The 12,720-nt window shown below is 42.5% G+C and overlaps 1 protein-coding gene across 3 annotated transcripts in view; it reads left to right on the top strand.

Moving 5' to 3' along the window:
* Positions 1-11,179, top strand: part of TTYH3 (tweety family member 3) — a 256,084-nt gene extending 244,905 nt beyond the window's left edge. The window contains exon 14 of one of the 3 annotated variants that reach the window (XM_086940630.1): positions 9,667-11,179. In XM_086940630.1, coding sequence (XP_086796756.1) covers positions 9,667-9,732 — 66 coding nt within the window. In that variant the 3' untranslated portion in view covers positions 9,733-11,179. Of the gene's footprint in view, positions 1-771; positions 874-9,666 lie in introns of those variants that run through there. The other 2 variants (XM_086940631.1, XM_086940629.1) reach the window with 2 other exon arrangements.
* Positions 11,180-12,720: the final 1,541 nt, after the last annotated feature.

The raw sequence follows: 12,720 nt of genomic DNA, 5'->3' as shown, positions 1-12,720 counted from the left end.
TCACCTGTTACATCTGTATGGAGCTGTAAAGATCAAGGATAGACACCAGGAAGCCATTTTGTTTCTCTGTAGAAATGATATAGTGTGTCTTCTGTGCAGAAATCACATATACTAAATAGAGCGCATGACTGTCCAGTGAAACACACTCTATTATAACCATCATAAATTGGGAATGCTGCTCACAATGTCTGACATGAGTCATTTTTAAATAGTTTTTATTAAAGCACTTAGCACAATTGGAGCCATATTTGCCTCAAAGGCAGCATGAGTATAAGCACTATTTACATTTATCAATTAGCGCCACAGTAGCTTTTTTTATGCACAGGTATGTTTATATATGATAGAAGCAGTCACTCTGATGGAGGTAGGTGAAAACTAACAATTGCTCATCTGTCTATGTGCATAAACAACATCCCAGGAAAAGAAAGGTGCAACTATGGCAGAATTGTCAAAAGAAAAGTAGAGTAGGTAGGACGTGTGTGGACAAGGCCACGTTCTCTACATCATGGTGGTATCTTCGCAGCATGGAAACCAACATCCGTTGCCATTTATCTGCTTGTTACATCCATAAGTGTGTATTTTTCCCTAATCATTCCTCCCCCTATTTCCTCCCTTCTCACACTAGGGCTAATCCCCTATGAAGGTGCAGCCCTCCCTCTGACTGGCACAGGGACATCTTTTTTAACACAGCGTGTCACTTGCTTGCACTGTTTTTCATGCACGTTGAGGCTCCACTCTTTTTTTTTGTCTCTCTTTCCTGCAACATCACAGTTGTATTTGGCTGCCTTGGACAGTAGCAGCCATTTGAGCTGGCAGTTTAAGCCCTCGGACAGTGCAAGGACGTACTGGTAACAGCGCCCGCTAATGGAACAGGTACTGAAACAAGGTCCTCCTACGCCTCCTTGCTCAACCCTCCCTCTCCTCAATCCCTGCACTCTTTCCCAGGCCAGTGCCCTGTACTTCACATTACCCACCAACCCCCACACCTGAACGCCATTCCTTTCCCGTCAAAGCTTGAAACCAACCAGATCAGCTGTCCCTGCTGTTGGCTGAGCACAGTGCAAACATCCTGCCAGGGTGGGCACTCTCCAAGACACCTGTGCACAGTTGGCTGATTTGTAGTTTTTCATGACCCCGCACACCTAGGTCTTCTACCCCATGGTACCCCCAGAGAAGCTCAAAAGATACCCATCAGCAAATTTGAATTTTTTTCTGAGAATGTCTGTGTAGGGATGTTCTTGGAATAGCCACTCAGACGTGCATCTCTAAACTTACCTTTGTCATCCAACCGATTACTTTTTCGGTCTTATGCACTCTTTGATTGTCCTGCGCTGACCAGTTGTTTTAAGTGGCAACAGGCTTCCATTCTTCATCAACAAATTTTTATTTATTTATGTAGTTTGTGGGAATTTGTACATTTCGTATGGAGTTCTCATAAGCAATAAATAGTACTTTACATCGAACTGAGAACATTCTTATGCGTACAGTTTACAGAAGTAATGATCATAGGTGTATGGAGGCTCTTTAGGGGACTTCCATATTAAGGTTAACAATGTTTAAAACAGAGCGATTTGTAAAATTTGAAGATTTTACAGTGACCTATCCAGAATATTGATGTCTTCCCTGCTCAGATTTGGATGTAAATCTTAAATACTGGAATTTCATTTTCAACTGAGGTTGTCCGTTCTTTGTGGATGACACGCGGCTTCATTTTGCCTCTTTTACACTGACCATGGGATAGTGTAATAACACCGGAGCACCAAAGATTCATCTATGGTTTGGGGTAGACTGTCTTAAGTGCTTGCATTGAGCGACCCTATTTCCTGAAGTAGATGTCCTTTTCGGCGTCAGGGATTTTGTCATTTAGGCATAGAACTGGTCTGCAGCTCGATTGGTACAGGACCAAGTACACAACATACTTTTAAGAAGCACCATCTGAGTTGGCTAGAAGCATGAACTAAAATGCTTCTTACAATGTTTGCTTTTCTTAACAATTTGTGTCTTGTACAAAAACAATGATGTATCTACTCTTACCTAATAGTCTTGATAAACGTCTTTGAAAATCTTAAATCTCTAAAGATGTCCTGATGTCAGCTCTAGTATTTGAAGAGCTGAACAAGGATTTCTGTGCATGCATTGATTCCTGTAAGATAGATCAGTTTGAGAACTTGCTTGGTTTATCTATGGCTACCTAGTAAGTCACAGTCTCCAACCCTGATGTGCAAGATCCTAACCATGAGGTTGGAGTGATTCACCTGTTTTTTACTTTGTTTTAAAGCCATCATAAGTATTTGAAATGCTTATAAATGCTATGCTTATGTTAGTAATTCTTTGCAAGAATGAACTTTGAATTAAACTTTCATGTGCAACTCTCTCGTGTAGCTGTGGCACAGACAATCAAAAACTCATCTTCACCAAATGGATTTTCAGCATGTTCCTATGAGAACCTGCCTGATGTCTATTGTTCGCTTCTCTGTAAGCTTATTGTTGGTGCCATATTTGTTTTGTGGCATTGACCTTTGCTGGTCAAAATGTGTAACTGACAGCCACGCGATACACTGTAGGTATCAACGTTTTTGATTTCGGGATACAAGCCTCCGTTGAGCAGAGTTCGTTTCGACCTCTTAAGTACTTCTAGTGGTCGAGAGGGAGAACTTATATTGTCTGATGACCGGGGTCTCTCCCTCTCAAGTCAGCCATTTGACCTGAAATGTACAACTATTTAAAAAGATCTGAACACTCACCTGTTCAAAGACTGACTTTGATAACTAGTGATGCCCACTTTCATTTTAAAGGCTTTCTTATCAAGTGATGGATAGGAGATGAATGAATGGTATTCATGTGGTATCAAATTCTGACTTAAGAAAAACTATTTGATCTACTTTATTACTGATTGGTAAACGAAGATTTGAGTTATTGGTAAAAAGGCAACCCCACTCAAGAAATAATGTGGCCAAACTGCAGATAACGCTTCCTGGATTTATATCCTGTCTTTGTACAGTGTGCAGAAGTGTACATTCCGCAACATGCATGAGTGGAAGGCTCTTCCAATCCAAAACTGGAAATCCTTCAGTTGAGTTTGTGCATTTAACCTTGAAGGCCACTGATCAATTGATTATTGCTAGGATTGAAGAGGCACTTCAACACATGGGCATATCCCACACCTGCACAAAGGTGTTGCATCCAAAATAGGCCTGCCACATTTAGAGCAATGCCGCTGCCGACCTGTGCTTTATATTTCTGTGATTTTCTGTTCCCTTGTAGCTGTGATTTGATTGGGCAGTAGGCTGCTGGTGCAGATGAAAGCCTTACTGAACCACTGCATGACGGGGGTCGTAGGTAGATCGTTCACACGAGGCTCAAAGTTTCGTAATGCCAGAGTAAACCATACTAACCGATCTTGCCTTACTGGACCTGGTTTTTATAGCCTAGATCATCCACTTCTGGTGGTGCGCACCAGTTGAGTCTGCTAAACCAGTTAACATATTACCCGGCAGCCTCAATGTGCATTAAAATGAAGATATACAAGCAAGAACAAACACTGCCAAAATCCACTTGTATTTTCATTTCTTCTTTCTCTTCCCACGCATTCCATTTCAACTCTGCCTTGCTCTCAGATACAAGTACAAATTTGAGGGAGTGGTTTGGGTGCATCTGTAGGTATCAATGGTGGTTCCCCAGGAGTTCATTTTCATGTCCACGATTTTCTAAAGCCAGTAAATCTTGATGGCATCTCCACGGTGTGTGAAGTCATACATCTCAGGCCGCCTCCACCTCTTTCATTTTTCACTGCCCACCACTTCAGCAGCTTGCCTCACCTCACCTCGCTTAGCCTTCCCTTTAATGCCCATCTTCAACCCACCAGCTCTCACTGAGTTCCTGCTATGCCTTGCTGTTGCATTGCTGTGCATTGCTGTGCATTGTGGTGTGCTTAGGTTGTGGCAATGGTTGGTGGCATGTGGTGACATCTTTTGAAGCATGACATAATGTGAAGGTAGCATTTATACACTTATGCATGGTGCATCTCCTGCAAACGTAACGTTTCACTCGCGCGCATTGCTGCGTCATGGACACCACCCGCGCGTCATCCTTGAGCATCAGTCCGCCATTTGTGCTCTTCTTTCCAGCAGGTGTTACTCGCTGACCTTCATTTTACTAGACAATAGTCATTGGGCGGATTTCCTGCCCTTCCTCCTGCCGTCCTTCCTGTTGGTTTAATTTCAGCCTGATTTTTATCTCTACTGTGTGCCATGCACATAACTGCCTCATCAGCACATCAGTTGAAACACCCTGATTAACGCTTGGAAAAGATTCACTTACTTGTTTTTAATATGTAATCAGAACCTCTGCAGGATAGAATGGCCACGCTTCAACCGAACTTCATGTCCATAATCATAACCAAGTATTTTTGTTCTGTTTTTCATTGCTATTATGAGGAGAAGTGCATGTTGTGGTCACAGCTGCATATTTATTTTGACTGGGTAAAAAGTGCACCAGACACTTGTCTGCTTTTACTTTAAAAAGTATTTTTGGGAAAGTTTAAAGCGAAATGGATGTTTATGCACAAACTACTTGGCATTCAGGAACTAGGCAATGTTTCACAATTTTATGTAAATTTCCCCCCAGCTCACTGCCATCCTTTTTAAAGTGCTAGGGCTTACCTAAGACTGCATGGAGAACAGCTTTGTGTTGAGAACCTTTTCTTCCTCTAAAAGGGGGATGGGTGAACTTGTAGTTCAGAGTGATGTCTTCAACCTCCTATTCCCAGCCCCCACCAGTTATTGTGCCAACCAGATCCATTTTAAGAGGACCAAATATGCTTTACTCCATAAGTGCACACTCTCCCAGTCTTTAGCACTTAAAAAAAAAAAAAGAACACAACGTCACGTTTGTTTCCGTTTTGTTTCTTGGCGCCGAGTTAAAGTGCCTCAAACACTTTCTTTACCAATTAAGGTGTTGGAGTTGTGCCTCTGGTACCTCATTTTAAAGTAATTACTTGGGTTCTGATTCCCACAGCTTATTTCTTTGCAGAACAGTGTCTTACGCTTGAAAATGTTCAAGTCGCTCCGCCTTTGTTAGGAGCAAGACGTCGTAACTACTCACAGGAAAAGCTCGTGGATCAGCTCTGAAGTCTACAATAGGTTTCCAAGAGAGAATTCTGGCTAAAACAGATCCATTTAGTTAAGTGGAATATATTGTCATGAGTGTAGGTACATGATGACAGGGCAGTTGAAGTAGCAGTAGAAGCAAGTTAGACTTTGTCCATATTTTTATGGTTGAGATGGTGTGACATATTTTCCAAAGATTCAGCGTAACACTCCGAGGTTAACTTGGCACCGATGGCGAAATTGATCATGTTTTTTTCCACTGATGCACTTTGAAAATAATAAATTGAATCACGAACGTGCAGTTAAATGGCGTATAACCACACACTTGGAGCACAAAGCTGTTTCAAACTGAAATGGAAAATAAGAAATCATGCCTGTCTTAGCTGGCATGGCTTGTCCCTTTCATAAAGGCGCTCCTTCCAACATTTTCTCCTATATTCCGCTGCCTATCTGAACCATGTTCTCGAATAAGTCCCTCTAGTTGCAAGACACTACAACTCTTCCAAATAAAAAGTATCAAAACAAAATTGGTATTACGCCTGCCTCCACGGCTCAGTATTGAGTGCCACGTCTGATCGGGAAGTTCACAGATTTTTGTATTTCAGCTGATTTACCAAATGCAAGTCGGACGACTACAAAATGTAGCATCTAGGAAAGGAAGTCCCTGATCCTGTGTTAGAGACCCAGTGTCTATAACATTTGCTGTTTGTAGTTTGCATTTTTGAATGTGAAATATCCACCAGGCTACCAGGCTACCATTTGTTCCACATTGTGAGTGTAATCAAGGAATGGAAAAATTACAAATGGGGGCGGTGGTGTCTGTTATAAGAATTGGCATTGCCAGCGGTTAACACCGACAAAGCCTTGTAGTGTTTGGCACCCATGCCATTTGCAATATTTTACCCACGTTGGCTTATAAAATCACACATCCTCCAAGCAGGCGGAGAAGTAACTGTAGGGTGGTGCTCCAGATGCATCCAATGATATGGGGTATGTGGGGAAACATTTACCTTTAATTTATGCTTTCCCTTCTCAAGAGCATCACAATCCTTCTCCTATTATCATTGGACTGTCAATTTTCAACATAGACCTCCAAGCTCACTAATGCACAAGGCTTTAATCTTTAGTCTCTGTACGAGATATTAAACACTTTTGAAACCCGGATACCACCAGGTTTTCCTTGGGAATTGTGGTCGACAGCCTACCCGCCAGCAATATAAGTATAATAATGTGCCATATGAAGAAGTAAAGGCACAACTATTACCTATGTCTTTAATTCATCACCATGTCTTAAGTTCAGTGTCTGTGGACACGATTCGGTGCACTGTTCAGAACTCCGGGCATATTTTATTATTTTATTTATAAAGTTTTATATAGCGCAAACTTGACCCAAGAGGTTATCAGAGCGCTTTACATTTAGTATTGTTGCGTTTAAAGTTACATCAGTTACAAGAGCATAGTATGGTACAGTACACATAAACAATGTTGCAAGAATTCGGGAGGAAGGAGAAAAAGCTGGGAGACAAGGAGGAACTGTGCCCAATGTCCGGCTGGGTACGTGACGGTCAAGGGGGAAACCAGGGCCAATCTTCTCATTAGCTGTCTAACAGCTCCACCGGGCATCAGCCATGTTGCTCAGGTCTCAGCATTCAGGAAAACCTGTTTGAGTTAATTTGATTTGAGAAGTTTATCTAGCGCTGGCTAGACCCGGAGGTATCAGAGCGCTTAATCAGACGATTGTTGCATTACAAGGTACATCTAAAAAGGTTTATATAGCGCTGGCTAGACCCAGATGTATCAAAGCGCTACACCAGAGGAACATTACGTTACAAGTTGCATCAGTTAAAATAGCGTAGTAAGGTACAGTAAACAAACGAGGTTGAGAGAATTTGTAGGAAAGGAGGCATACCACTGAACTCTTCGCTCATAGACCAGTGGGTATCACACACACTTCAGAACATGCGTGTATGCCACAGCCTGCATCAAACTTGACAAAGTCGGGCACACTGAGGTCACTCAAGTGACAAGACTGCTCTATATAAATGCAAGAAGTGGTAGAGCATGTGACTAAGCCGTAAGCTTTTCTACAAATGAGATTTCTCAACTGGCTTTGCTTGACAAGAAGTAATTTTCTTCGTATTGGCTGAATTATGGCAACCTGCCTTCACCTCGCTTTGTTGCAAGGTGTTAGTGCTTCAGGTTTGGGCTGAGGTTGTGACTTTGATCTAAAATTAGTGAATGACCTTGGCTCTATGGCAGAAATAAAAAATGTACATCATTTTAGGGGCTTATATTTTTTTCGCTACTAATAGGTTCCATTTCCTGCTGGTTAATAGTCCAGATCAGCCTGACTTCCTTTTCAGTGATGTCTTCTGTAAAAAAAAAAAAAAAGAGAGAGAAAGGTGTGGTGCATTCTGCTCCCCTCGGACAGTGTGTAGGAAGAATACCTGCAAACACATTCAAAGGTAGAAAATTCCTGAAGGTGAACATTTTAACTGTTGTGGTCAAGAACCCAATATTCAAAGTCTTCTGTGCTATTGCAGGTCAGTAACAAGTGTGGAGAGGGACGTTAATATGGGGTGAGAGTTCGTTTTTTTTTTAACTTCAGATAAAAGAGCCTCTATTGGAGAATTCTAAAGAAGCAACCTGATCTTCTTTTCCTACTGTATAGAATTATTATTAATTGAAGTCCAATTTTGTTAGGATGTATTGCAGATAGTCTTTGAATAGATTGTCCTAGCCTTAATTCCCGTCATCTACTGCTTAGCAATCCACATAAGATTGGTGATTCGCTGAGAGCTAAAAAGTAATGTACTCTGTAACTAAATTAAGATTGCAATACTCTGAAAGATTCATTTTTTTCTTGGAGAAAAGACTTGGAACTGTAGTTTGGAGCAAAATAATTCATAAAGCGCGGGCATAGGTCATTGCACTACTGCTCTATTTTCTTATTAACTTGTTTTAAAAAGTTTGTTGGGATGTACTACTACCGATTGGCAAAATTCAAGAACGTAAATCAGTGGAGCACACTTATGACAGGGTGAGAAGACATTAAAGTGTATACAATAATCAACCATTAAAAAAAAGTGAAAATGCCATCTCTTATGTTTGCTAATACCTTTGGAGCAAATGTATAGCTTTTTGGAATTCTCCAGGAGTAGTTTAAGAAATCAACAACAGGCATAGATTTCTCTGAAAACTTAAAGGCGTAAATCTAAACGCCTGCTGACTAGCACTCCAGCCAGTTTTGATGCATTTTCCTCCTCAATCCTGCCCCGTAAAATCGCTAGTCTTGGGCTGAAATATACCTCTATTTGTGTGGATAGAAGCAAATACATGCATGACCGCTGGTTGTCTATAGTCGAACTGGAGCGGCATATAGAAAACCCATACATGGGATAGGCCTCGCCTATAATGGTTGAGGTCAAAATAGATCTGTTTAATAAAAGGCGTTTCAGAATCCTAGGGATGCTCTCAGGGTTGTTGAGCCGTATAGATGGCTGCCAAATGTACCTGCTGCAATAGTCAGTTTCATTAAATGTTTGACTCGTCTAAGCAGGGAAGCAGCTTCTCTATGTTGAAAGTCAATTTAGTCCAACTAGATCTTACTTCGTATGCCCAATTCACATTTTTTAGTCGCCCCTCTTAGTTTAGTCAGTGCTTGTGAAGAGACCATTAACTCCTCTTCCTCTCAAATTCTGTTCCCATCTCCAGGATCATGCAGCGAACCTGGCACATGCATCCCCCCTTCCACTGAGCCTGTGCAGAAGAAGACTTCTGCCAGTTTTCATAAAGGAGCAGCGATCGGTCAAGAGCTGTTATGTGGTACTTAATCATCTGAGTACTCCTGGCTGTGCTAGCTCTTTTGACCCTGGTCGCCTACCCTCTCCTAAGGTGTCAACATTTTAGTGAGGCTCTGGCCTGAGGAGTCCATATGATCCCCTGGAATCACACCCAGTTTGGAGGTAAATGGTGTCCATGTAGCACCCGCATTCCTAGATCGGGGCTTATAGGTTGTAACCGAAAAGCGAGCCTCAGTCAGTACACATCTATTCATTCAAACTTCTTGTTTTTGCTGTGAATGCTGAAATGATTAAATACATTTTTTTCCAATCTCTGACATACTGAGACACAGCACATTACTACGTTTCAATATTTACGACTTTTCATTACAATCGTCCTTATTTTTGAAAAGGCAGCAGATCTCGTCAGCGCTTCTAAGACAATAAGAACTAGGGAACATTTAATTCATTTTTATCAAGAGCTGTCTTCCCAGCAGCTTCTCAGAAACATCCATCAACAATTCCAGCAGCAGCATTGTCAGATGGGATGCAATTTGTGCATTTTGTGCAGTTTACATTTCAGGTAGTTCTGCTTTCCTCCTCTGTAGAAATATTTGCTCAAGTTGACTGTACCCAACTGGAACATGAAAAAGTTCAAACCAATGTTATGATCTGGAGTTACATACTCCTTATAAGTTGGGAAATAGCACTCAGTCTATGTAATTGCCACCAGCTATCCTGACTTCCTTTTTTGTTGTTTTTTTGTCTTCCTCCAGTACACCTCCAGCATGAGAGCCAAATACCTCGCCACCAACCGTCCCGACTCTGAGACCGTGCACTAAACAAAAAAATACACCTACAAAACAACAAATTCAAACTGTGCCAACCTGCTGAAACCTTGTGCTATCGTCCTTGAACAACCCCAGCTTGTGTGTTCCTGATCCAGCACTCTTCCAACACTGCCCTCCTTTCCTCCCAAACTTCACTGAGCACCTGTCCCACCTTTCCCTTTCTCATTGACCTCGTTCTGGTACCTGTCCGTATGAAGCTCCATAACATTAAGCAGACAATGGGCCGAAACCTGATTACGAGTTTTGGGAAATGAAGAAAGCATGCAATGCTGGTCTATGGAGGACATCAGCCATTCTTCAGTGTGGCTTCCCTTGCAGTAGTGAAATGTTTACAGTGATTCTTTTCCTAATTTTTTTTAAATGTCTGCCTGCACTTGTTGAATCTTCACTCACTCTTGCTTGAACACAGATCTCTCAAAGGCATCTAAACAGGGCTGCTTTGACTTTTGCTCCAGCCCATCTGTGTAGTGATGCAGGCATTACTCTGTTCTGGGCAACAGCGATGCATCACACCACTATTGACTGCTCTTTATGTGGCTGCAATGTGTTGAATGGAGCACCCTAGTACACCCTCCTCATCCTTTTTGTCTCTTTTAACATTTGCTTTTGTCCCTTCTCACAAACTGCTCATTTCAATAACCGGTCCTGATTTCAGTCCGGGGGTCTATGTTGAAAGACCGAAGCCCAATGATGCCGCACTGGGATGACATTTAAAACCAAACAGGTGCTTAGTTCAGTGTTCTCTAAAGCTCTGAATGGAACAAAAAAAAGAATAATTTTTAAATGACTTTTTCCCCCCACTACTCTCAGATTGGGCATGATCACACGGAAGGACCAGGCCATCAGATGACCTCCTCAAGCGTGGCATGCATTTCACACTGACGTGACTTCTTCATGGAGTGACCATCACATCTAGAGCGCTGTTGAAACCAAGTTGGAGAACAAAGTGAAGCCGTCGGGTGCCAAATTCTTTAAGAAAAAAAGACTTCTATGATTAGCCTTTTTGTTTGCACTGAGTTCGTTTTTTTGATGTATGGGAAACTTCCAATCTTGGATGTCACTGGAAAGCCTCTTTGCTGCAATGTATTGTGTTTTTAGGGGTGAACTGCGGCAAAGGCAGCCTAATATTTTCCTTGGCATGCATTGTGATTGTTGTATTCTGTTTTTTCACAAGTCTGTAATGAAGGGCCCCCTTTCAGAGTTAGACATGTATGACTGTATGTATGTATGTGTGCATGTATGTCTGTATAAGTGTATTTGTATTTCGCTAATGCGGTCCTAGCTAGGAAACCGTGGATCACTAATCCCATTATTTGGAAACGCATGGAGTCTCATTTAGTGCCCCAGTGGGTCACTGACTTGATGAAGGATAGCCTTATGTTTTTCAAGCATAAACACCTGGATTGGGACACTAAATCAGGAGAAGTTTGCGGGGACTCTTTTTCAAACTCCCAACAGTATTGCTGTTAAGAGGTCTGTTGACCACCTCTTCCACTTGTTGAACATCAGCTAGAGTACCCGAGGTGGGAGTAAGTGGTCCTATCTTGTGGTAGTTGCACTTCAAAAACAAACCAGTCAATCTGTGAAAATGACTCTTAGTAACCCTGCTCATGCATGGAATTGTAGTTGTAAAGTCCGGAAATGGCTCTGCGTCACCAGTTCTTTCCTCACTGTGCCTCAGTAACAGAAGCCTTCTTAACTAAGGCCCAAAATATATTTTTCTATAAATTACATTCCTCTGTAAAGTATTTCTACATTCATCTTTGGTAGTAAAAAAACTAACACCCACATGCCATTTCATGCAGTATTGAGCAGTTTCAGGTGAAATGTAAATGTAGGATACTTGTAAAGCGCACAGCTGCCCATCACTGGGGCGTCCCGGCGCTGTATAACGCTGTGGAACCCTTCCTGGCTCTCCCTGTGAGATGCCCCTCCTGGGCACCCCCAAGGTGAAGCCAGGCATCCCAGTGTTGTAGGGGCCGTTGTGGAGATTAAGCAAGCTATTGCCCAGAGTTGCAGCGTGGGACCCCATGATAAATACACGCTCTCTCGTCAAACACAGGAACGACGTTGCAGAGCTAATAACCAGCCAAAACATTGATCTTGTGTTCATTACCGAGACCTGGGCAGATCTTGCATCTGGCCCGGATTTTAACGTCGCTACTCCAGCCGGCTATCTAGTAACAAGACTGGATAGGGCATCAGGGAAAAGAGGAGGAGGGCTGGCTATTATACATCGAGCTAACCTAGCCTTAAAAACCGAACCGCTGGATCATTGCTGTGCGGAAGCCCTTGCCTTTACTATCTCTCTTTCTCCCACACAAACTTTTAAGGGAACCCTCCTTTATCGCCCACCCACCTCACGCACACTTTTCCTAAAATCCCTCAATTTTTTATTAGAACCTGTAGCCGCTAATCAGGACTACACCATATTGGGTGATTTTAATTTCCATTTGGAAAATGCTAATGACAAGGACTCGCGTACACTGATTTCGGACTTCCAGGCTGCTGGTTTAGAACAGCAGATCACTACAGCTACTCATCAAGCGGGGCATACCTTGGATGCCTTATTTACCAACAATGCCCACATCACCTTTTCCACAGTACTCCCTTTTACCTGGACAGATCACCTAGCTGTCAAATTCACTATCTTACGTAAATCCTACAAGAATCTGCCCTCCAGCTCCTGCCCTTTGATCCTATGTCGTGACTGGAAAAATATTGATGTCACTGCCTTACGCAACATATTGGAATCTTCGATACCCGAAGATCGACCTGATCCCCATGAAGCCTCTCAGAACTATCATGCTTGGCTACTTAAGGCATTAGACCACCTAGCTCCCCCCAAAAAAATGCAGCCAAACCGCGTCAAACCTTCTGCGGCCTGGTTCTCGGAGTCATTACGGCTCGAGAGACAACGCTGCCGAAACCTGGAGCGGCGTTGGCGCAGGAACTATGCCAGCCCCGACCGGGAGACCT

Source organism: Lissotriton vulgaris, chromosome 10 (genome assembly GCF_964263255.1).
Source record: "Lissotriton vulgaris chromosome 10, aLisVul1.2, whole genome shotgun sequence".
NCBI lineage: Eukaryota > Metazoa > Chordata > Amphibia > Caudata > Salamandridae > Lissotriton > Lissotriton vulgaris.
The sequence above is the reverse complement of the archived record's forward strand: the minus strand, read 5'-3'. Positions and strand labels throughout refer to the sequence as shown.